Below are 26,629 nucleotides of genomic sequence, written 5' to 3'. Positions count from 1 at the left end.
TGCCATTTGTAGCATAAGATGCACCTGAGCAAATATTGACATCCTCCCCGAAGGACTTTGATGAAGAAGACACACATGTAGATCTAAGACATGCCTTGTCCATGCCGTACAGCTGAGCAGCAAACTGAACGTGAGAACAAACGATGTCTTTATTAATTATGATTTTAATACAACAGGAACCATGAGAATAATTAGTGCTGTGTCCATGGAGAACTATTAAGGTTTTTTTTTTTTTTTTTTTTTTACACAAACGAGGGAAACACAACAAACGAGTCTTCAAAGGTTTTTTTTTCAGTAATAAGGGGGAAATGCAATAGAGCTTCTAATTTGAAATGTGCTTTCTAGGGTACAGCCTTCATAGCCCTTTTCTCTCTCATGTAGACTAATAAAGGAGAATGGTGTTGGCTGAGGAGAGAGAGTGGACAAAAGAGTATGACAAAAAGTGAATGGGGTACATTTCAGAGAGGCGTCCTTGAAACACTGACTTCTGTTATAAACAGGAAAAAGCATCCCCTAAAAGTTATTATTTTCACCCTATGAGGAGGGAAAAAAGTCATAGTGCCCATCAGTGGATTATTTGGCCTGTTTTAGTCCTCAGAAGTGCACTCTGCTGCTCAGCTTGTCATCCTGAGAGATGAAAGCCTCCGGACGAGACAGAATGCGAGAAAGGGGGAGAGAGAGATAGAGAGAAGGGTAAAGAGAAGTTCATGCAGCATTTAGGGACATGTGTAATTTTCTAATCGCCTCCTTAAGAGAGAGCATTTCGGCCGCACACGGGAAAGTCATGACAGGGAGCGAAAGAGAACGAGAGCCAGCCCCTGCTTTGGGAGATGTGCACTGCTTTTAGGCACCACCATTTCAGGCTTTTAGGGCATCTTTTTTATGTGAAGAGACGCCAAGCTGTCTGTGAGTTTTTCTCTGTTTATGAGGGGTATATGGACTTTGAAACAGATAAACACTTACTGGCACATGGTCTAAACATTGTGACAGTATAGACACTGATGAAAGAAGAAAATAAGAAATAAGATTTAACCCTCTCAAGATTAACTGTAGTAGCAGTTATACTTCATAGTTAGTTAAGTAGGTTAGTAGTCTTAGCTACAAGATACTACACTCTAAAACCTGCTAATTCTTTTGGTCCAGTGTTATTGTTGGTTCAATAAGCATGCAGTACAGTGGAAACTAATAACAAATAACAACTACAAATAACTTGGTCTGTGAGCGTTTTGCTAGATACTAAGCAAAAATTTTAATAAATTCACTTGTTAAACAAGCAAGGTCTTGATATACGAGTACTGTAGTACGTATATGCATTGTCTGCAGAGTGTCACCAGATCACAACTGAGCCAATGGTGGTTCTCTCTCACGCGATGTGGGATTGTGGATAATTGTCTCCCATGCTCAGTCTCAGTGCTCGTGCACCACTCGTATAGTCAACGTTGTATGTGTTACAGTATGTGTGCGCATGTAAAGGATTTTTTTTCTTTGTTGTATCTGTTCTTTAGTAACTGTCCTGCAACAATGGTTAAAAAGTGAAGGATCAATCCGTTTAAACGACAAGGCAATGCCTGGTTTCCACTAAATCCTCAAAAGCAGACAAAAGCAAGTTTCACTAGAGAGATTCCAGTTTCCAGAGTCTCTGACTCTCTGTTAAAAAGCAAAGGTTTTGTTAGTGTGTGTGTGTGTGTGTGTGTGTGTGTGTGTGTGTGTGTGTGTGTGTGAGAGTGAGAGAGGGAGAGAAAGTCATCCTACACAGTAGCCCCCCTCTTCCTCCTCTCCTTTCTCAACCACTACAGCTACGTTCTTTTCAAAGGTAAAGTACAGGTTAGTTTGTTTTAATTTTACTTTACATTTTGTATGTATTAATTTAATATGAATATTTTTGGGTTGTGGAACAATTCAGAGTTGAAATTATTTTTTATGAGTAAATTTGCTTTGATATACAAGCACGCTTCCTAAATGCATTATGCTCGCAATCCAAGGTTTAACTGTATATGGGGTATGCAGTGTACCCAGTATGCAGCCAAGTAATGCTCTCTTACTGGAGTATAGTTAAAATAAGTACTTTATAATAAGTAAATATCCGAATATTATAATAACTTAGCAGCTCATGGAAAAATCATGCAACTTTTTTTTTTTTTTTTTGCATCTTGGTGTCACTCGGGGAAACTTATCCTGGACACGTTAAAAAGGTTTTAAAATCTGCAAACACCTCACTACGGACCCTAAACAAGAGCCTGGAATTATTGGTTTCATTGACTATAGACGCGGCATTACTTTTAGAGAATGACTCTACACTACGGAAACACAAGATTATATTCGTTCATTCTGAGTGATTTTCAGTCATCTGTCAACAGTTTAGCCAGTATTCTAATTGATGACATTCTTTGTTATAACAACATTGGTTTTCATGTGTGCCAAGTTTTAAAGTGCTTCTTGTGATGTAGTTTTGTGTACCAGCTGAGTGATGAGTTCTGAAGGTCTCTACACCTTTCACTGTAAAAATAATCTGAGCTTTTAAACAGGAAATTCATTAAAATAAAGATACCCTTTGTTCATTTGGGCCAATTACCCCTAGTGCTCCATTTCTATTAAATCATTTCTATTATTGTGCATAGAGCACATATAAAGTCATATAAAGGGGTCATAAAGGGGTCCGGGGTAGCTTAGTGGTTAAGGCTCAGATGTGTAATGAGATAAAAAAAAAAGTAAGTTGCTCTTAATAAGAGCATCTGCCAAATGCATAAATGTAAATGTATTTGTATTAAATTGAATAAAGTGACCTTCACTGATTTATATAAAGTTTTATATTGTTTTTGTTTGTTAATAGGCAAATCAGAAAAATGCATTAGCTAGGGAATTCTAGCTGAGAAGGTGCTCTGACTTTATTTTGACTTACAGGTTTACATTAATTATTGTGTTACTATGCTAAAGCAAAAATAAATGAAAGTCGACATTCTAGAATAAATTAAATAGTGTCATGCTTGGCAAACTGCTGAGGTATAAAAGGAAGACGCTGCCAATATCACACGCCTTGTTATTGACTGCTAGTTAAAATACAATTACATTTTATGTTTACGTAACTTTTGAAGGAGGCTCTTTATGTCTTTTCAAACACACATGGTATTCAATCACTCATTATTTGTTGATAATAGACATACCATGCATGATTCATATGTAAGTCAACTTAAAAAAAAAAAAAAAAAAAAACTATACCTTATTCAAATCTACACATTATTCAATTTGATTGATATATGCAAGGAATCTCCTGCTTTCACTATGAAAAACTTTTGAGAGCTCAGGTGCTTTGTGCAAATTGCATTGGACATGTACAGGTTCTATAATTAAGGTGCTTTTACACTAACAATTTGCACAGGGTAATAAAAAAATAAAAATAAAAAATCTAATGCTCAAAAATTACGGTCACATGGTAAGAATGGAAAAACCAAACAGAGATGTGAGCAAAAGAAGAGCAAATGAAGGAAAACAGTTAATGTTGAAAAACCTTTTGAACATCAGCATCATGTCTTTGCTGGAGCTTCAGCTTCTCCTCTTGATATTTGGCCTCCAAAACTTTGGTTCTCATTTCAGTCTGAGGAGAAGAAAAAAGGACACAGTGTCTATCTTTAAATTTGTAGCTTATAAAAACACAATAATACAGTTGATACCAAAACATGTATGTGCATGTTGGTTACTTTGAAAGTTTGAGTTACAGTATTAAACGCTTAAAGAGGAGAGCTGTTCATCCTACAATATCCTCATAATGTCCCCTATAGGGGTCTCTAAACATTTCTTATCATTTTTTAATGATCATAATCCAACTATTCTATTATTTCGCCAATAATATTCTGAAAATTTATTGAAGTCATAACACTTTTTTCCCCCCGCCATGACCACCATGGGCTCTAGAACCTTCAAGCCGCACTCCCCCTTGTCTCTGGAATTCCCTTCCTGAAAACATCCAAAGTAAACACTCTCCAATCACATCCAAATACAAGACTGTGTTTTGGACATGGTCATTAGCAATACAGGCTGTATTATATAATACAGGGACTGTATTAGCTCCTGTCCTTCTCACCCATTACACTTCTAACTTTAGACACAACAGTAAATTATGCGGATATATAAGAAATGGACAGGGGAATGAGTATAAAGACCTTGTGTAGTCATTTCTTTAGTGATGTAAGTTGAATTATTTGCACATGAACATCACCAAAACAAAGTAAATGGTTATCGACTATTATCATTCTTTAATGTTCCACTTACAGAGAACATTATTACCTATTTGTTCATTAATTATTATCTTACACATTGTACGAGTTATTGTGGTAACCATAGATAAACGATAGAGTAAACAATTTAAATAATTTTTTTAACGACATTTAAAGTACCCAATTAAATATGATAACAATAAGACTTCAATATTCAGAGAAGTATAATACTCTCTTGTCCTTAGGATCATCATGATGAGACATAACAGCAGTAGTTTACGGTGTTCTTACAACTCATGGATAAAAAAAATCTAAATAATAATAATAATAAAAATCACCCAATAGAAAAATTACCGTGGCTCATGTTTTTTTTTTTATTAAGATTTGACTACCATCTTTACTTTGGTTGATTTTTGGTTATGATAGTACATAAGGGGTGTACGAAGGTGCGAGTTACAGATTTGACCCATACTGTATTTTGCTTACGTAAAAACATGGCTTCCCAAACATGGAGTCACTGACTGTATGGTAAATAGAGACAACTTAGCCCAGGTGAAGTTACGAACAAGACAGAGAAAGATTACCTCCCCAGACAAGATGGCGCATGATAGTAACACTAATAAATGAAACTTTGAATCAAAGTGCTTAAAAGTCTTATGGATACTGCTCATGATATACAGTATATATCTGACAGAAGCCTCACAGAGGTGGAAAGCAATCCAAGCTGTCTATAAGGATCTATATGTCTGAATATGGGCACTAGCTGCTAAAAAAGAACAAGCACAAAATTTTCATGTAGCTTGATAAGCACACAGGTGAGAAGGGGAAAGGAAACGACTCATGTACAAGATGCTTATTTTTTTTGCAACATTCTCAAGAAATGTTGGCATGCATGCACACATGTACAATGGGGGCACCCAGATGTTTCCCACCATCACTGGAAGCACTACTCCAAACAACCCACATCAAGCTAAAGGTTCTGAATTTTGTACAATTATTTTGACCAGCATATATAATGTACTAATTTGTAAAGCACAACCAAAAAATACTGTAAATTATGACTACACACTTTAACTCTGTAAGGTGCTGACTCAATAGTTACACAGTACTTTTGCTTGGACTTAACTCACTCTTGTAGTAAGCAGGTAAGTACCATTGGTTAATCCTAACACAATTATTTAATAGTGAACATGTACATGATAAAATTAAATAAGTAAAAACACTAGTTTCCAGCTTGCATGTAACACAAAAGTTTGAAAAAGAGATAAATTTTAGATTTGTTCAAGTTAAAGTCATCTCAAGAGTCCATGAGCAAATCAGCCACGGTGTTGTTTCCTGGCACAAGAAACTATTTAGAAAACAAACAAATGAAAGGAGCCCATCTGTTCACGGAGTCTGAGCCAGTTCTGCTCAGACTGGAAAAACATAGATGAAAAAATAACACACCTCTAAGCAAATGCCACAAAGTGAGGGACCAGAGTTCATTAGCATTTAAATCTTTTGTTTAAAGCAAAAACTCTTCATGCTTTAACTTTTAAGCAACGAGCCCTGCTAGTTCTGTTTGCTCAGTGACGTTCATATAAGTACAAAAAAAGCTGGAGTGAAGAAGTACAGTCAGGGAATTTCTCTCAGGCAGGCCTTGCAATTCTGCTTAAAAGTTCAACAGTTTTCGGAGGCGAGTTGCAACGCAACTTTATCCAGGTCTTTCGGATTTATGAGTAGAGGTGTTGGTACTCTCTGGTACCTTCATAAACATACACATTAATTCAGGTTCTAGCTAATCATTACTGGGTGGGGCTGTTTCTCATTCCCTCACAGAGACGTGCGCTTTGTACGTCCTTCTGCTTTGTCTCTCAACAACACGGCTGCCGGGCATTCCTGATATGGCATGTTTGATCTGGCAAGCTTTTGAACAGCGCCTCCCTCGCCCCAGGCCAAGCAGGGACTCTAATCATTCATCGGACAGCCAGTGCCTTATCAGATTTTCCCTAGGGCACAGAATGGCATCAGCAAAAACAGAAAGATTTAGTGTAGATGAAAGCTTCATTGTTTTTTCAAAACAAATAGTGTGCGCTCTACAGAAACTGACAATTACTACTGAGGACCAAACAATTAGTTTCATGAATATAAACTTTTTACCATAATGGATAGTAATCAGCACGCAGCATGAAAATGTTATATACAGACTAAATATAGAACACAATATGGAAGTGTTCTAATGGTGCTGCTGGGTGTTTTTTTGATAATGGGCGTGTCTGATACAAACAACCAAAAATGCTGCCTAATTAGGGACTATTCAGACACAGGAAGGCCTTGTTATGAGAGATCTCATCACCACATCAGTTTCTGAAAGCTGTACATACCCCATAATCCTTTTTGCATTTTTGGGAGCTTAAGCCAGTGAGTGAGCCTGGTGCAGTATGAGAAACATACATAAACTATTTCTTATTCTTCTGACTCCTAAACATTTCAACAGAACACCTCATCTACAGGGTGTCCCAAAAGTTTGCATACATAGGGTATTATTAACACTTTTAGCAAAAAATTTACTTTACTTACTTGTCTTTAAAATTTACTTACATTTAGCTTACAACAAAGAAATGGCAATCATGTAGATGTTGTTTTGTTAATTTTTTTTTATTTTTTATTTTGCTTAACAGTACATGAAGACTTTTGAGTTACGCTGCAATTTCCCCGTTGGTGCATGCTGGGATATTGGCAACACTGTAATGTATACTGACTTTAAAACCTGTCTTACCAACTATCTGCCTTCTAAGAAACTAAGTAGAGGCAGCCACGCAGCTTGGAAAACATGCAGTGGCATCGCAATCACATGAACCAGAAACAAAAAAATTGTCACACTGTCATTTTAAGAGTACATTATGAGTGCGTGTCATGTGTGTCAGAATACATATTGATGTGGTATCTGGGGTTTCCATTTCGTACATTATCATTTTCCACATCTCACCTCCGCAAAAGTCATCGCGTTTTGCTCATGCAGTACAGTATAAACGCGTTGCCTTTATTTCTACAGTTAGATGACAATTTCACAGAATGAAAATGACTATGATTAGTTATGTAAGACATATTATTTTGTAAGTGTTACAGTAAATTATTAAAGACTATTATTTTTAAAAACTTATAATAATAATAAAAAACCTACATTTTGATTTCACAGAATGCTTGGCTATAAACAAATTTACAAAGATACTATGGTACATATGGTACATTCTAAGGTATGTACCTACAGTATGTATGCTGCAGTATACTAATCTAGAGACACAGCCAGGCATCAACTGGGCCAATATGGTCTATCATGCTCCTTGCAAAGAATGGTTGATAGCTATTAAACCTTTTTTAGCTCTCTTTCTCTTAAGCTTTCTTTGCAAATATCATATTGACTCAGTTAATGCCTGGCTATATCTTTGGATTAGTATATTTCAGCCTACATACTGTAGGTACCATAGTATCTTTGTCAATCATGCACGCACATTCATTTCTATTAAGATTTGGCACACACAAAAAAAACTTTATCTACGTTTCTAGATACCTTTGAAATCATCAGGTGACACTGCTCCAGCAAGTTAAATGGTTGCTGAATGTGTGACGCTATTTTTACAAAATAATTATAGTAATTATTCGCTATATTAACCCATCATGATTTAATTAATATAGTTATCCTTGTGAATTGCTCAACACACCTAAACACACACACCTTCTCAGCTTTATAGCAGGAAAATTAGTCCTCCGCGAAGGTTCTAGAGAAGATCTGAAAGGAGTAAACATGGCACTATAATAGCAGAGATTACATTGATTACATGTTGGGGAGTGTCAAATGACGTTTCAGGTCAGTGCTAATATGCCCGAGTCACGTTACGCGGTAACCTGCCATTTCCCTTTTACCTCAGAAAAGATGCCGGAGGGCACTGATATTAAATAAACTATTTCAAAAAACATTACTGACCACTAGTTGCCTCCTGTGTGTATCTGTCCCTGGCAATTTCTTAAGCATTTTACTTAACAAATTATCAATGTGTAAACAAAAGAGTAGTAATAAAAGTGTTTCATAAAGGATATGCTGTTTCAAGCCCTATTTGCACAACTGGCTCAAAACAGGAACATTGTTGTGATCTGTATGAAAGGAATGGAAGCTGAATGTTGAGTTGCCTCTAACCTGGGAGGTAGTGAAAAAAATGATTGTTATACAGTATGTGCAAATGACAGCACTGGGGTCATTCTGGCATTTAGAGATGAAGTAAAATAGAAAAATAACCCTTTTCCAAAACAAATCCCATTTTCTGCAATAAGGCTTTGTCTATAATTTGTTAGGTTGTCAGAGGTCTGAAATAAAAGCCAAACCTACAGTCCAAAGGCAGGACTTATAGGCAGCTCTGGCAGATCAATGAAAAATGTAAAGGAACTCTGCATTTGGCGAGTGATCTACATGTGCACTGATAGCACCTTAACACTCAGTTCACCTGCTCTTGTTGTTCTGAAAGCAATAGTGTGCATGCAATTTTTAATGATGTCAAACATCCATGAACAAATTTGTTCATGTTTTCATATATGTTATAGCTGTTGCAAATAATGCCCTACTTATGATTTGCATAAAAGAAGAGCAGTGCGCAGCAATTAGTTTTGTGTGTCATGGTGCCACGGAAGACCATCTGCAAACAATATTCCACTCTATCACAGCGGAGTTGGCCATACATTGATTCCCCTGCCGTGCTTGTATACTGGACAACTTGTACTGTATAGGGACAATAGTGCAATTAAACAGCCTAGACGCGCATGTAAACACACTGACTGATCGTTGTGTTCACACCAGCCAACACAAACCACAAGTAAGGAGCTGCAGTAGGTTGAGATTCAAATTGACTACATACTGTACGTAGGAAAGATATCTCCAACCACAGCCACAAAACACAGATAAGCTTCTCATTAACAGCTTAGATCACTCACAGCTGCAAACACACACTGACATTTTACAGGATGATGAGCTGAAAAAAGCTGCATGGTTCTCACGAGAACCTGCTCGAGCAAAACCTGCACTTAGCCACCTTAATCTGTACTACTTTTGAGAAGTTGGAAGGCAGCCTTGCATGTTTTCTGATTTTTGCTCTAGTCTTTTATCTTGTGCGACCAGAGAGACCACAGGAGACTCGTCAGAGGAGAAGATTGCGCTGACTGAAGTCATGCATTCAACCGGTTCCTGCTGGCGCAGACGCTAACGTAGGCGGTGCGCTGCTTTTTTGTTGTTGTTGTTTGTAATGCCTCCAAAAACACCTTTCAAGCAAAGTTTGTCGAACTACATCAATGGAGGATTAAAAACTCTTTTTCCTAAAGTCGTTGCAGTGTACGACGGCTGCTCATCTCCTCAGTCGCACTCTCGGAGAAGCCGCAACTTTCTTCGGGGAGAGACAGAATGGGTTGTGGGTGGAGGAGAGATGAAGGCAGTTTGATGGAGGAAGGAAAGATGAGGGTGACGAAAAAAGACAGAAAGGCATAGAGCAGCTGTTCCCTTTTTTCCCCCTCAACCCTCAGTGCTTTTACACTTTTCCTCAGAGAGCCCATTTGCAAAACACGCACACTTTGTGCTCTGTGTTTCTAACTCCAATTGGCTTTAAGAGAAACATCTGTAGGCAGAGATCTATGTGCGGATAAACACTATATGGTGAAAAAGAAAAAAGTTAAGAAAAAAATGGATATCCGAGTCAGTTTACCCATTTGCTAGTCATAATGTGACATCTCTGCTGTGTTAAAAAAAAAAAGCCACAGGAACAAACAGTAAAACGGAACACTTGATGTGTCTTGGCAGTTACATGAGAAATGTGCAAACAGAACATGATGCACAATGAATCTTATCGAATGCACACAGGATGCCTTATGCACCTTAATACTAGGACTATTAAAACACTTTCTGACATGCCATGGATGTCATAATCTAATTTCTACAACCTGATCTTTAAAACTGCAATTTAGGGCAAGCACAAGCAGCTTCCTCATCAAAGACAATGCATCTGCTCTTAAGCAATACCTCGAGTCATCTCAGAGGTCAGTGTGAGTTCTAGCTTAAAGTAATACACAAAAAAGAAACCTGTGCGCAGGCATAATTCTCATGACTTTCCACAGCCACTTCAGGGCTTTAATGAGACTCATTACAGATTTTCTCTGTGCCAAAACCCTTTGACTTCGAGTCTTCCACAGTTTTTTTTTTTAATGCAAATCTCTGCCATTCATGACAAGCTTAAGGATAAAGAAAAATCCTCCCACAGCAGTGCAAAAAAACTTAAATGTAAAACCAACAAAAAACATCCAGATTTCCTGAATAGACAGGAAATGAAAACAAGAAATAAACAGCATTAATTGCAATAGAATTAAGCAACATAAACTGAATTCCTAAAAAAATGTTTTTTAACTTATTGATGTATACAGGTGAAACTCGAAAAATTAGAATATTGTGCAAAAGTTCATTTATCCAAAATGCAGCCGCCAGGGTTCTCACTAGATCCAGAAAATATGATCATATAACACCCATATTATCATCCCTGCACTGGCTACCTGTTCAATTTAGAATTAATTACAAAATAGTACTACTTACATACAAGGCTTTAAATGGTTTAGCTCCCACATATCTAACCAGTCTTTTGATACGCTATAATCCACCACGTTCCTTAACGTTCCTTAAAGCTTTGGAATAGCCTTCCAGACAGTGTTCGGGGGGCAGACACGGTTTCCCAATTCAAAAGTAGACTCAAGACGCATCTCTTTAATCTGGCATACGCGTAACTCATCCCATAACCTCATACTCCAGTACACCTATCCTGAATGGCAACTACGCTAATTCTCTCCATCATTCTGTATTTTTCTACCTATCCCGAGGCATCTGGAGATTGTGCCAGCTTTAGTCGACAAAGGCCAACCCTGCAAGGTTTCTAAGGCATCTAGAGAAGGACCAACTCCAGCTGGATTCTGCTTTATGATGGTTGGAGCTACACATGCTGCTCCTGTGCTTCCAGTGATCCAGACCCCATCTGCCCTCTGCACCTACTAACTCCCTGTGCTGAACTGCACTTCATGTTAATCTACACAACTTCTGTTATATTGAACTTTCACCTGCACAACACACATGATGTTATTTCTATTAGTTATCACCCAGATGAGGATGGGTTCCCTGTTGAGTCTGGTTCCTCTCAAGGTTTCTTCCTACTGCGATCTCAGGGAGTTTTTCCTTGCCACTGTCGCCGTCACCCTTGGCTTGTTCATTAGAGACATTTCATTCATCATTCATTCATTTCATTATTATCTAGACACATTTTTCTCACACATACACACTTCCAAATATTTTCTTTTTTTTCCAAAAAAAAAAAAAAAAAATTCTTACATTTTTTGTGAAGCTGCTTTGAGACAATGACCATTGTTAAAAGCGCTATATAAATAAAATTGAATTCAATTGAATTGAATTTCAGTAATGCAACTTTCACAAGTAGAGGACTGAGGCTGGAGTCAGTGCATCAAGAGCTACCACACACAGATGGATCCTGGACATAGGCTTCAAATTTCATATTCCTCTTGTCAAGTCGCTCCTTAACAACAAACACCATCAGAAGCGTCTTACCTGGGCTAAAGGAAAAGAGAACTGGTCTGTTCCTCAGTGGTCCAAAGTCCTCTTTTCTGATGAGAGCAATTTTTGCATCTCATTTGAAAAACAAAGGACTCAGAGTCTGGAGTAAGAATGGAGAGGCACACTGCAAGATGATTGAAATCCAGTGTGAAGTTCCCACAGTCTGTGTTGATTTGGGGAGCCATGTCATCTGCTGGTGTTGGTCCACTGCGCAGCCGTCTACCAAGCGATTTTGGAGCACTTAATGCTTCCTTCCCCAGACAAGCTTTATGGGGATTGCTAACTTCATTTTCCAGCAGGACTTGGCACCTGCTCACACTGCCAAAAGGACCAAAACCTGGTTCAATGACTGTAGGATTACTGTGCGTGATTGGCCAGCAAATTTGCCTGACCTGAACCCCATAGAGAATCTATAGGCCATTGCCAAGAGAAAGATGAGAGACATGAGACCGAACAATGCAGAAGAGCTAAAGGCCAATATTGAAGCATCCTGGTCTTCCATAATACCTCAGCAGTGCCACAGGCTGATAGCTTCTATGCCACGCTGCATTGAGGCAGTAATTGCTACAAAAGGGGCCCAAACCAAGTACAGTACTGAGAACATATGCATACTTGTACTTTTCAGAGGCCCGATATGTTCTATGTACAGTCGTGGCCAAAAGTTTTGAGAATTACATAAATATTGGAAATTGGAAAAGTTGCTGCTTAAGTTTTTATAATAGCAATTTGCATATACTTCAGAATGTTATGAAGAGTGATCAGATGAATTGCATAGTCCTTCTTTGCCATGAAAATTAACTTTATCATTTCAGTTATCGTCTTGTTCACTCAGGTGAGAATGTTGACGAGCACAAGGCTGAAGATCATTATGTCAGGCTGATTGGGTTACAATGGCAGACTTGACATGTTAAAAGGAGGTTGATGCTTAAAATCATTGTTCTTCCATTGTTAACCATGGTGACCTGCAAAGAAACGCATACAGCCATCATTGTGTTGGATAAAAATGGCTTCACAGGCAAGGATATTGTGGCTACTAAGATTGCACCTAAATCAACAATTTATAGGATCATCAAGAACTTCAAGGAAAGAGGTTCAATTCTTGTTAAGAAGGCTTCTGGGCATCCAAGAAAGTCCAGCAAGCGCCAGGATTGTTTCCTAAAGAGGATTTAGCTGCGCGATCGGAGTGCCACCACTGCAGAGCTTGCTCAGGAATGGCAGCAGGCAGGTGTGAGCACATCTGCACGCACAGTGAGGCAAAGACTTTTGGAAGATGGCCTGATGTCAAGAAGGGCAGCAAAGGAGCCACTTCTCTCCAAAAAATATCAGGAACAGATTGATCTTCTGCAGAAAGTATGGTGAAGGGACTGCTGAGGACTGGGGCAAAGTCATATTCTTCAATGAAGCCTCTTTCCGATTGTTTGGGGCATCTGGAAAAAAGAATGTCCAGAGAAGAAAAGGTGAGCGCTACTATTAGTCCTGTGTCATGCCAACAGTAAAGTATCCTGAGACCATTCATGTGTGGGGTTGCTTCTCATCCAAGAGAGCAGGTTCACTCAAAATTTTACACAGCCATGAATAAAGAATGGTACCGAAACATCCTCCAACAGCAACTTCTTCCAATAATCCAACAAATCCAACAACAGTTTGGTGAAGAACAATGCATTTTCCAGCATGATGGAGCACCGTGCCATAAGGCAAAAGTGATAACTAAGTGGTTTGGGGACCAAAACATTGAAATTTTGGGTCCATGGCCTGGAAACTCCCCAGATCTTAATCCCATTTAAAACTTGTGGTCAATCCTCAAGAGGCGGGTGGACAAATAAAAACCCACTAATTCTGACAAACTCCAAAAAGTAATTATGAAAGAATGGGTTGCTGTCAGTCAGGATTTGGCCCAGAAGTTGATTGAGAGCATGACCAGTCGAATTGCAGAGGTCCTGAAAAAGAAGGGCAAACACTGCAAATACAGACTCTTTGCATAAATGTCATGTAATTGTTGATAAAAGCCTTTGAAACGTATGAAGTGCTTGTAATTATATTTCAGTACATCACAGAAACAACTGAAACAAAGATCTAAAAGCAGTTTAGAAGCAAACTTTGTGAAAACTAGTATTTGTTTCATTCTCAAAACTTTTGGCCACGACAATCCTTATTTTATTGATTGCATGTAGAATTCCGATTTTTTGAAATAGTGGATTTAGGGTTTTCATATGCTGTAAGCCATAATCATCTCAATTATGACAAATCACGCCTTGAACTAGCTTGCTTTGCATGTAATGAGTCTATCTCATATACAGTATTAGTTTCACCTTTTAAGTTGCATTACTGAAATAAATTAACTTTTGCATGATATTCTTATTTTTCGAGTTTCACCTGTATATGAACAGCTCAGACAACAGGGTAGCCACTGGTGGTGTAACAGGATTTGCTACTGCTAATAATGCTGGATCTAGTTTTGACTTCAATTCAATTACATTAAATTTTTTTGTATAGATTTTTTAATAAGTGTCATGGTCCCAAAGCAGTTTTACAAAATCAAAAGAAATTATGGAACTTTGTATGAAACTTCACCCACCAAAAAGTGTCATTACAGTATTCCAAAATCCAAAACCTTCCCCATTAACAGGAAGACATCAAATTAACATGACTGCACAAAGAATTTAAAATAAACAAGTCAATCTTCATGTCCTAAATGCCTTTTACTGATTAATGAACATACAGAAATATTTCTGTCTAAAACATTGAATATACAGCTCACGTTTAAAAAAAAAAAAAAAAAAATCATACAACAAATAGTTCTGACTGAGTAATCTGATTAGACGAGAAGCATTTCACAAGTAATGATATAGAGAATAATATAATATAGTGCATTTCTCTATAAGTTCTCAGTTTTAATATGACCTTTCAATAGACCTTTACTGTATACGGGAGTGTGGGTTTGGTGGGGGCTGCTGAATTTTTGTCTATTGGACAAAATAAATAGTGCCATTCGCGCAAAAAAAAAAAAATTCCAATTAGAACATTGTCATGCAGCTCCTAAGCATTTCTCTGCACTAGTCAAAACATGAGACTGAGAATCCACCTAAAATCCACAATACTCTTTGTGATAGCTTACTTTAACAATGCAAAATACTTTAACAATAAAACTTTATTACTATATTATTAATATAAACTTTATTAATCCAATAAGCAAATTCACACTAGAACTAAGAGAACATTTTAATATAATTGATTTTCTTTTTCCAAACTTTAAGTTACATGGGACACCATGAGTGTTCCTGAGTGCGAGATTATCTACTGACAACAAACACCTAATGTGTATTGGACCTGAAAAACGGTTGGAGTTGCAGTATTACTGTATTTTATGTTCAGTTGTTTTTGTAATTTTCCCAAACTGTCTATGTAACACATCCAAAGTGATCTTCATTCTGAAAATAATGTAATTCCACAGTCTCTCAATGCAAAGGCTGTTCTGAGCTCACCAAAGGATTTATAAGGAGACGGCTGGTGTTCATTAATATTTTTAATACCACAGACCAGTCCAGTTCTTCTGATATGACTGGTCAGGAGAAGATTTACACCAGTAGTTTGGCTGCAAGATGCCATTTTCATGCTAATGAGTTTAAAGAGGTAATCATCACTTTTGTAGTGAGTCTTCAGTGTCAGCGCTTTGTACTGTAGCATTCAGCAGTAAAGCTGTTGTTCTGACACTGGAAATGTTCGCTGGAAGGAGGGCTTTGCCTTTTCCCTAACATGAGAATGTGTATTCCTTTTTTTGTGAAACTGCCGTGAAGAAAAAAAAAATACAGATGTTGGTATAGGAACAATGTTTCTAGCTTCTCTTTATTAAATGACAACAGTAAGGAACTTAATTAGATTACATGTGTAGTGAAAATTGCTGACAATTAGCTAACAATAGCTAACAATTATGATTATTTGTAAAAAAAATAATAATAATAATAATTTAAAAAAAAGTGAGTCCTTGATGCATAAGCAATGAGGAGCAATGAATTAGCTTAAATGGAAAAGGTATTACTAGTTAACCTAATAGTTTAGTGCTAGTGTGCAAGTTACTTTTTTGAAGCAAGGATAAAAGTTACTTGTTTAAAATAAATAGTGTCTATAAATATAAAGGACATTCAACTCAAACCAGGGCTTTTGCAGAATAACAGTTAAGAGAATAACAACTACAGTATCTCAGTATTCCAGAGCCATGATCAGACTGCCATCTTCTAGATTGAAATACTGGGCTCCTAGGGACTCCTTTAACAGCACAAACATGTGAAAATGGCTTGGAACGAGGTCAGGACTATATGGGGGATGTGGCAATAACAGACAGATGAGTTACTATAATGTGCAAGTGGTGCTATTGAATGTCTGTGTGTACAGCTCCCCCAGACAGATGCATCTCTTCCGCAAGCTGATGACCATTTCTGTTGTTTTTTAAGGATAAGGTATTCCACTGTCTGAATATTCATAGAAACAAGTGCAGTGGGTTCTGAGCCACTTTAGGTTCTTTAAAAGGTTTTCAGCATTTAATGTCTTACTGCAACTTAGAGTCTCATTACCATACTGTTCTTGAAGACTTCTGTAAATCTGTTTTATGCTTTCATTCACAAGAAATTTCATCTGAACGCCCTTCATATGTATGCTCCTCTTTCTGTTGATTACCAGATTAATATTATTTAAAAAATTGACAACCATGTAAGTAAAGTCTGGCTTAATTAATTAATTATTTAATTGCTTAATTCTAATCTATCATTTAGGTCCTTGGTGTCGGTACCAGTGACAAAATTTATCAGAAACTCAAAGAGGTCATGTCCTATTTGTCATGCAAACGGCTACCGAAGCTTTACAGCCAAACTATTAGACCTGTCTGGAAATGTCAATCAGAAAATGCTTTAATGGCTATAAAACCACACACTGTTATTTTGTAATTAAACAAATATGTCATATCTATGTTATAATACCTCTGTGGAAGTATGAAAACTATGTGTATAAGCCAACAGTCCCCATCTGAAAGGTATTTATTTAAAGTACAAGAGAACATGAATCAATGTTGATTAAAATGTGAAACCAACCTAAAATTATGCACAAATTAGACACAACAATCAAAATTGTCCAGCAATCTGGTGACAAATATATGAGTAATAATTTGTACACATAAATCAGATTCATTTTAGACATAAAGTGGACTGAAATTAATGCCATTTGTGATATGGCCTTTTTTCCTTGTTTGTTTGTTTTTCACTAGTTGAGGGCTCTGGATTTCTAAAAAGAAAGTTAGGGACTAAAGCCCCAGCATTGCCTGGCTGTCACGGCTGGGCCTTTGAGCATTTGGGGTATATTAAAAAAAGAATTTCACTGCACTGTAATAGATAGTACAGTATATGTGATAAATAAATGCTTATTCTTTTAATGCCAAAACATATCACCTAATAATAAGCCAAGCAACATTCCAGGGATGCTTACTTGCTGGATCCACGACCAACAGTTTTTCCCAAAGTCTAAACTGTCAAAGTAAAGCCCTGGCTTCTACCAAATCAAACTAGCAGGTATGTTTATTATTTACAGAGACCTTCCATAATGTTTTTTCTCAATATTACATTTGTCACAGACTTGCTTATGGGCAATACTAACTAATAAGAAACTTATGTAACACTTAGGGGTGTACAAGCGGAACGACTAACAGATTAAATATTTTTGGTCTATTAATAAAGTGCATGCAAGAAGCATTTTATTACAGAAGACAGTGGATATTTCTCTAATACTCCTGAAGCCACAGTCGGTTTTCTGCCAGCGATTCTGCTTTCATGTTTCAAAACTGTGGCCTGAGGGGGTCTTACATAGGCTGGATGTGAGGAGCTGCCAACACAACGATGGTGATGGCTGTCTTCAAATACACATGTGTACAAGCAGCTCAGTGTCTCCCACTGCTGGACAGAGACGCACAGTGCACACAGGAACACAGTTAAAACAGCATTTAACGGCAAACCGATGAGCTATTTACATGGGGGTATGCGTGACAAACGCCCCAGGTAAATTTATAAAAATAAGTTAATAAAAAAGCAAAGTAAACATGAGACTTTAGGTTTTATGCCATATGACAAAAAGGGGATTTGCAGTTTATAGTAAATACTGCTAAAAAGGCCAAACTAGTAATGTCCTTTTAAAGCTGTTTTAATGTACCATTATAACATGACAACAGATTCTTTTAAAATAATTTTCTAAAACAACAACAAAGGTAAATTGCTGCGAAATAAGAGTAATAAAAGACTTTGGATAATGCCGTTATTGGAAAATACCACTTCAGGGCGGTAATGGCTCTCCGCCACCCTGTTGTTAATTACTTTCTTAAAACAACACAACCAGGCATTCATTATTTCTTACGGCTGCCAAGCAGGTTAGGGCTGCGCAATTATTACGTAATCACTATCATTAGACATTTGATGTTGGCTTCTTTAATTAAATAAACATCATTTCTGTCATATATTTATATAAAACCAGATAATACAGTGGTAGATAGTCATACTAAAAAAAAAAAAACATGACTCAATGTCAATGTGAGAGCATATTTCAGTAGCTAGTAGTTTGAAACTATTTTCACAGAAATCAATAGCACCAATAGATTGATAAATCATTAAACTGTATTTCATAAAGCAGGGTTCTTGAGTCTTACTCAGACAACTAAGAGTACATACTTTTTAAATAAAAACAATTTTATGAAGCTTAGAAATTAATAAAGAAGAAACACCATGTGTGCCAGAAAAGATACAAGTTTCTGCCTGAATGACTGCCTTTACGGCATTCCAAAAATAGTAACTTCTACGGATAAATTCTAAATAAGTTATATATGCATACAATGTGACCGAAACTACTTCTGTGTAAATATTCTGGAGACTGGAGACATTAAACTAAATATTAGAAAGTGTTCAAAAATGACCTTTAGTCACGGAATGGTAGTAGCAACAACACTAACTACACAGCTTGATGTAAGCAATTAAACATATAACAGGTTACAGTATGTCGTACCAGTTAATCAGTTAGCCTGTTTATTTGTACAAATTAGTATAATGCTTCTGTTCCCATGCAAGCCAGGAATAAATTTAAACAGGAAAAGGTGAAGACATTACTCCATTAAGAAGGATTTTCTATACAACAACTATACCAAATTTTCTAACATTTGAATCTTTACCAGATGACATTTTGCCTATTTTATATTTTATTATAGTTCAAGACAATTTCCAGCAAACTTGCTACTCTATATTTGTCTTGGTCCTTGTATAAACTGCGGGTAGGATATAGAATCCTGATATTTGTCACGAGGCGAGGTACACATTGCCAGTCTGTCACAGGGAACACAAACACAGACACAGGGCATTTTAAAAATGCCAATTAATACCCGCTATGTCTTCGGATTGCGAAGCACAGGGAGAACATGCAAACTCTACCCACACAGACCTGCAGTGGAACCCTGGAGATGTGAGGCCACAGTGCTGCCTTTTATCAAATATATTTACATAGTATATTGCACTTAACTTATTGTACATTGCCACCAGAAACTTTTCCACATTTTATGCTTCACACTCATCTTAAAATGGATTTAAACCTTTGTTTTCCTTCTATACAATACTCCACAATAGTAAAAACAGGTGTTTAGATTTGTTTTGTTAATTTATAAAAGAAAATAATAATAAGGACTGAAATATCGCATTTAAATAGATAATCAAACCCATTACTTGAGTACTTGGTTAAAGCACTTTTAGCAGCGGAAACAGCCTGTCTGTGGCTGCTGTGAATGATGATACAAGCTTGGCACACCTTTCTTTTGGAATTCTTGTATTCTTCTTGGTAGAATTATTCAAGCTCAACCTAGTTCAATGGGCAGCTTCTCAAGTCTCTTTGAGTTTAGGTCTAGACTCTAGCTGGGTCACTTCAGGACTATCAAAGAGTTGTTCTAAAGCCAAACCTGTGTTTTCCTAATGGTATGCTACATGTACTGTAAACCCTCACCCTCTCCTGACTCCAACTCTGGAGAAAGCTTTTACTCTCAGGATAGCTCTATATACCACCACTGTGTATGAATCTAGGGATGGTTATAATAAAGTGGTTGTCAGACCCTGATATCCTTCACACATGGCGTGGGGAATTCTGTTCAAATAGTTAAATCTTTGTCTGAATACTTATATAAATAGAATATTTCTATATTTCTTGGAGAACTTCAAATACCTGTTTTTACTGTACCATTATGGAGTATTGTGTGTAGAATGCTGAGGAAAAAAGGATCTAAATACATTTTAAGATAAGTGTGAAACATATGATGTGAAAATTTCTGTCTGCAGTGTACTGTATATTATATAGTATTCAGTAGACACCTGGTTAATGTAAGGATGCTGCAATCTTTTTTTAATTTATTACAAATTATATTATGAACAACAACATAAATGAAAAGTAAAATCCCCTTTTTGGTCTAATGACAGAGTGCCCTTGACCTGGCATGTCCTCCAAAAGATTGTTTCCAAAGCTTTTGTTACAGTTTAAATTAAATGAAGCAATCGATTTTACAGGGGTGTCATGTTTTCTGCAAAACTGGGCAAAATAAACTCGTGTTGCATGTAAAAATCTTGAGAGATCAGCATTTTTAGTCAAAGATACAGATATCATATTGGATGATTAACTGAAGCTCTTGACCCGTGTACTGTATGTGTGTTTTTATACAGCATGCTACTGCCACACAATTGGCTGATTGAATAATTGGAGGAATGATTCCTGCAAAAGGTGTTTCTAATAAAGTCACTCATGCATGCCTTTTATCTCTTTAAAACACACACAACCTCAAACACCAGGAAATAGTGCTATATTGAGTCAGTGTGTCCCGGTCCTATTTTAAACCCTGTCAGGGAAAAACTTGTGGGAAACAAAGAACGTAAGATAGTGGGTGTGGGAGAGAGAATGCTATAGTGAGAGAAAGAATGTAAGAGACAAAGAAAGAGAGAAGGGGGAAAAAATGAAAGATTTAGCCAGCAGGGCTTTTTGTTTCCTTGAAGAGGAAAAAAAGTTGGAATAGAATCAGGAGAGGGAGGAGAATAAATCTGTTTTTAGAGGGGTCTTTTGGCAGTGGAGGGACTAGAGATGTGTGCAGGAAACAGAGCGCAGTGCTATAACTTTACCCTCTCCTCCTTCTCCTCCCTCTCAGCCAAATACACTGCTGCCATTTCAATCATAGACAGTAAAAGCCCAGTCATGCACCATTTCCCCTCTTGAAAGCCTGGTGGCTTCTGAGAAGCTTTTCACTCACCTTTCTAGAATTACCAGGACATTTTTCCTTCAGCCTTTTTGCTCCTGTATGCGCACTTGCTAGTGCTAATCACCACATTCCTAATTTGAGCGTGCAGCTTTATGGGCTTTGAAGTACAGAAGAATGGAGGTCTACTTGCAAGCCTGGGTTGTATGAATAACCCAAAGCCACTTAGGATGAAAAATGTTTCCAAGCAATCAGGGTAGTTAAGATTACTGCAGTTTAAGCCCAGTCTCGAGAAGGGATTACATACAATCACTAGCAGCCATTTAGATAGAGGCATGCTGCAGTTGGTGTAACAAAAAAACAAACAGTGTGACTAATGATCAAGAAAAGGTGGCTAGTTATCTTTTGCTAAATGAATAGATTTTGACAGTCATATACACTCAGTTGGAAAAAATCTGAATTCTGACTATCTTTAAATGACGACTCAAGACATATTTGTTTCTGCAGTACTTTGACTAACCCCCCCCAAAAAAAAACACTCTTCCCAGTTGTGTTTGACTAATGGCACTTAATTATTAACCTAGTTAACCCAGTGTATGTATTCAGTCATGTAAACTTTCAAGCACTTTTTGTAAGTCGCTCTGGATAAGAGCATCTGCCAAATGCCTAAATGTAAATGTAACTGTTAACCAGTGAAGTAAAGCTTTACTGCATAAATAAAACAGTTTAAAGATAGTGATCTTATGTAAAAGGTGACTAGAGTTTACTACTGTGTTATACACTTATCCCAGTGTTCCACTACAGCTTGAATACCATTATGGTAAAATGATTTCTCAGTTCCCAGTAGCCATGATCGGACTGCTTACTTCACGTCTGAAATTTTGGCCTCCCAGCAACTCCTTTAAGGTCCCAAACGTGGAAATCACTTGGAACGAGGTCAGGACTATACAAGGGCTGTGGCAATAATTTCAGTGATGTTCATGAATGACTGTGTGTACAGTTCCCACAGACAGATTTGTCTCTTTTGCAGGTTGATTACAACGTAGCTGTCAATTTTCAAGAATCAGTTGCCTCTTAAAAAGGGCGTTTGGGATAAGAGTCTGAAAAAAAAGCTTAAGCCAAAGAGAGCAATTAACCAAACTTGTCTTTAAGGCTTGTCATGTAATGTATGAAAAGGGCCGACAATAATCTGCCATTTGGTTAAGTTCTGCGGAATCATAACAGCTGTCAAACTTTGACAGGGTTGTAGTGCAACGTTTAGAGGAAGCAGGAAGTTTGTTCGCTTTATAAAGTAACCAAAAAAAAAAAAAAAAAAACAGGGGGAAAAAAAGTGAAAACTTTACACATACATGATTTAGTTAATACTCAAATTTCTTAAAATCAGCTCTATGTGTAGTGAATTAATTTTTTTTTCAGTACTGTGTGTAAGTAGTATTCATTGTAAATCAAGCAGCTTGTAAGAATTTTAAAAAATATGTTATAAAATTTATAAATTTATAAATGTTGTAACTATTAAATGTTATAATATTTATAATCTGCATCCAGTCCAGTGTTGGTTAGAATGACAGACAACTCAAGTTTCCTGATTCCGAAAAAGTCTGCTCTTAAGATTTACTATATGGACATAAGTATGTGGCTAAACCAAATAATTATTTAATTTAGGCGTTTTATTTAGGCCCCTCATCCCCAGTGAAGGGCAATCTTGATGCTCCAGCATACCAAGACATCCTGGACAATGTTATGCTTCCAACATTTTGGCAACAGTTTGGGTAAACCCTTTTTTATTCCATCATGACTGTGCCCCAGTGCACAAAGCAAGGACTATAAAGACATGGTGTGACAAGTTTGGGGTAGAATTTGAGATTGCAAACCAAAACAGAATCTACAGAATGAATGGGCAGAAATTCCCACAGAAACACTCCAAAATCTTGTGGACAGCCTTCCAAGAAGAGTGGCTACAATACAGTAGCTGCAAAAGTGGGACCAACTCTGTATTTAAGTATATGTATTTGGATACAATGTCTTTGCAGATTTGGGCAAAAACTTCTCTCTAGATAGTGTATAGTACACATAAATCCTAATTTCTTAATCCTAATCCTTTTTTCATAGCCATTGTTAAACAAAATTTTGTGGCCTTGATGGAACATCTTTAATATCCCGACTGTAAATTACATGTGTAATTCAAGGTCACAACACAGCTGTATCTTTCCATTACTTTTGTTAAATTCATAAAACATATTTTAGTTCATTTGGTTTCTTATTTAGACCACTGTACTGCATTTTTGTCATGAACATGAGCTCTGTACATTGTTATTAATCATGTCTTTTTCAATTGACACAGAAGCACTGATGACTGTTTAAATTTATTTAAAAAATAATTATGCAATTTTAAGTTATATATCATCTTGGGTTCATCGAGTGACAAAAAAGGGCTGGGCTCAGATCACAGGATTTATGTGCCCATAAACATACCTAGTAGAATTTAGTGGAATATAAATAGGGCTGCTGATCAGAAATCCTAACATGACCTTGACAACACATTAGGAAATCCTGGAATGATAACTTGGTGCCTACCTCCTTATCTGGCTTGTAAACGGGAGGCTCATCGGTAAGAGTTCTACTTTTTCTTAGGCTTGATTTTGGGTAAATCTATTAGAAAAAGAAAGATGCATGAGATAAGCAAAGTAAAAATCATCAAAGCAACTTCACTTTCTGCCCTTCGTTCCCCCTCCACTAAGAAGCCTTGGCACTTACCGGAGACAGGGGAATAGGGTTCTCGCGCAAATACCTGGGGTTTTCAATCTGCAAAAATAAAACAATGCAACAAAACCTTAACTCTCCTCCTTTTCTGGCAAGAAGCTTTTGCTCCCTCCACACTTCCCCTCCCGCAGCAACCTCCATTTATCTATCACAAACAAAGTAGGCCGACTTCAAAGGACGCCACTTAAACACACTCTCTTCCCTAAACTCCATGTGTTTACGCAGAAGAATACCAAGGGTCATTTCAAGGCATTGTGTGCTTTCAAACCATTTCCGTTTCTTTTTTTGACTGTACTTTTCCCCCCTCTGAGTTTTGGCTTTTGTCAACAGTGCCCACATAAACACACACAAACAGGACCACAGCATCTGGGTGCTTTGATTACGCTGCAAGGAAGACGACTAGGACTGAAGGAGGTTGGATGACTTTTAAAAGACGTCCAAACACTATGCATGAAGGAGACAGACAGATAGCGAGGACAAAACTAAGCTGTCTGAAACGGCGCAGGCATAAAGGTAGGGGAGAAAAGAAGACTTCAAAAAGACAAAGATTCTCCCAACATCTACAAAAAAAAAATCTTAAATCAAGCTAAAACTCTTGCACTTTCGCAGTCTGCCTATTCTAGTCCATCTTAATTAGTTTGCCTTCCCGCTCACACAACCATACATTCAAGATCCAAGTGTATCCACCAGAAAGGTGCGCCAATAAAACAGCCACACTGTTAAACACTTACTCTCAGAGGTTTACAAACACTTTAGACTCAAGAATGTGGATTTTGTGATCAGGACAAGGAAATTTGTATAAAGTCATTATCCTGTGTGTGTATTTTACACATAAATACACATAGTTGAAAGTCATGTGCTTTAATCCACCTTGTAAATCTTGTAAATACAAATATGAAAGACGTTGCAAAGAAGACATAGAGAGACAGACTAAACTGTCTGCATGCACTGGCTCCAAAAGCATTAGCCTATTCCCGAGAGCTGTTTGCATAACTAATCAAGGAATATGGACGAGTGTTGTAATGTGTCCTCGTGAAACTTCCTTTTCCTGTTATCACTTAGCAGCCACAAACAGTTGCTCGCTCAGAAACTCGGAAGACCAAATAAAACCATGGCTTGTCATACTATCGGGTAATAAAAAAGTGAAAAGTCCTTAATCCGGAAGAATTTGCTATGCTGTAAAACTCTAAAGCTTTAATTCTCAAGAATGCTATCGATACGGGACTTCTTCCATACATGTTAAATAAATCGCTCCTTAAAGAAAATGTCACCTCACCAACAATTACACATTGTTCGAGGTGCACCACCATACAAACAAGTGTTTATTGTTGCTATGAAAAACATGTTAAATCAAGCATAGGAATATGACCCTTTGCAAACTGGATCCTGCCACCCACCAAACTGGAACTGCTAAGGTAACTATATGCTTGACAATATTTCAGAATCGGGAACATTAAGGGAAACTGAAATAACTCTCTAATATCTTATGGGGTTTCCTCACATTAAATACTTCAGCAAGTTAAAATACTCATACATGTTCTGACATGCTGATGACCACAATTCAAGCCAAAGACTTAAAAAACTTCAAAGACTTTGTCTTTTTTTCAACACCAGGGATGACATTAGGATAAAGATTTAGGCAGAAAAATAAAAAAAATTTGATTTCTTAAGAGAAAATCTAATCTCATTTTTAAAAAACGGTATTAGATTTGAAATAGAAGAGAATAATTCTATAGAATAATATAATAGGAATGGTTTAGTATCGCTCCCAGAAGAGGATGTGTTTAAGTCTGTTCTCTCCCTCATGTCATCCCTGGGAGTTTTCCCTTGCCACCATTGACTCTGGCTTGCTCGTTAGAAATCAGTTTAAATCTAAATCTAAATTCGTTATTGCTCGGCACTTCTTAGTAGTACCAGCTTCATCACTGCTTCTTTTACGTTTGCTCCTGGACATCCTGGGATGCACGCTGTACATCTGACATGTGATCTAATGTCCAAAATTTGAATTTTCGAAAGTTTGTAACACAATTGTTCGTACTTAGGGGACTCATTGCATTAAAAAAAATTTAGTTGAAATCTGAACTGAACTGCAGTGTATCATACAGATAATAGATGCATCATCTAGCTCTCATAGTGGTATTGATGCATTCCTATGTTTATAGTTTCACCACAGGGGGGTAATGTCCCCTCAAACCAACTGAAATGACAAAATAAAGTATAAAAACAAAAACCTTTACTTCTGGAAATTATTATTTAGAATTTGAACAGACAAATGATCAAACTTTATTTCTATCATAGCGGCTGCATGAGGATCTGAGAGACTTAAACAGGTTTGACCTTAAACCACGATGTCCCACCAAATCAAACAAAAGATCAAAATGATATAGCAGCTAAGACATGGCGAGAGAGAGAGAAAGAGAGAGAGAGAGAGAGCGCAGGGTGGAGAGGACAGGTAGCTTAATGTGAGGGCATTGTGTTATGACACGCCCCCAAACCTAATGTTGCAGTACCCAACACTCGAGGGTTACATGCACCAATGGGATAAATCCATTCATCATTTAGCAACCCTATCCAAAACAAAGACAGAAGGTCTAAACTCAGGAAATATGTCACTAAATAATTAAGTATCTAATTAACAAATCACATGGCAGTTGCTTAAATGCATTTAGGGGTGTGGTCCTGGTCAAGACAATCTCCTGAACTCCAAACTGAGTGAGATTTTCACGCACAACCATTTCTTGGGTTTACAAAGAATGGTGTAAAAAGGGAAAAACATCCAGTATGCGGCAG

At 37.2% G+C, this 26,629-nt stretch overlaps 1 protein-coding gene across 4 annotated transcripts in view; it reads right to left on the bottom strand.

The window, feature by feature from the left end:
• Positions 1 to 26,629, bottom strand: part of cep112 (centrosomal protein 112) — a 139,808-nt gene that overhangs the window by 94,219 nt on the left and 18,960 nt on the right. For 2 of the 4 annotated variants that reach the window (XM_053514003.1, XM_053514004.1), the window contains exons 7-9: positions 23,834 to 23,881; positions 23,654 to 23,728; positions 3,506 to 3,592 (exon numbers count right to left, since the gene is read on the bottom strand). In XM_053514003.1, coding sequence (XP_053369978.1) covers positions 3,506 to 3,592; positions 23,654 to 23,728; positions 23,834 to 23,881 — 210 coding nt within the window. The remainder of the gene's footprint in view (positions 1 to 3,505; positions 3,593 to 23,653; positions 23,729 to 23,833; positions 23,882 to 26,629) is intronic. The other 2 variants (XM_053514005.1, XM_053514006.1) reach the window with 2 other exon arrangements.

The sequence above is a fragment of the Clarias gariepinus genome, chromosome 16 (genome assembly GCF_024256425.1).
Source record: "Clarias gariepinus isolate MV-2021 ecotype Netherlands chromosome 16, CGAR_prim_01v2, whole genome shotgun sequence".
Lineage (NCBI taxonomy): Eukaryota > Metazoa > Chordata > Actinopteri > Siluriformes > Clariidae > Clarias > Clarias gariepinus.
Note: the sequence above shows the minus strand (reverse complement) of the source record. Positions and strands in the feature narration are given on the sequence as shown.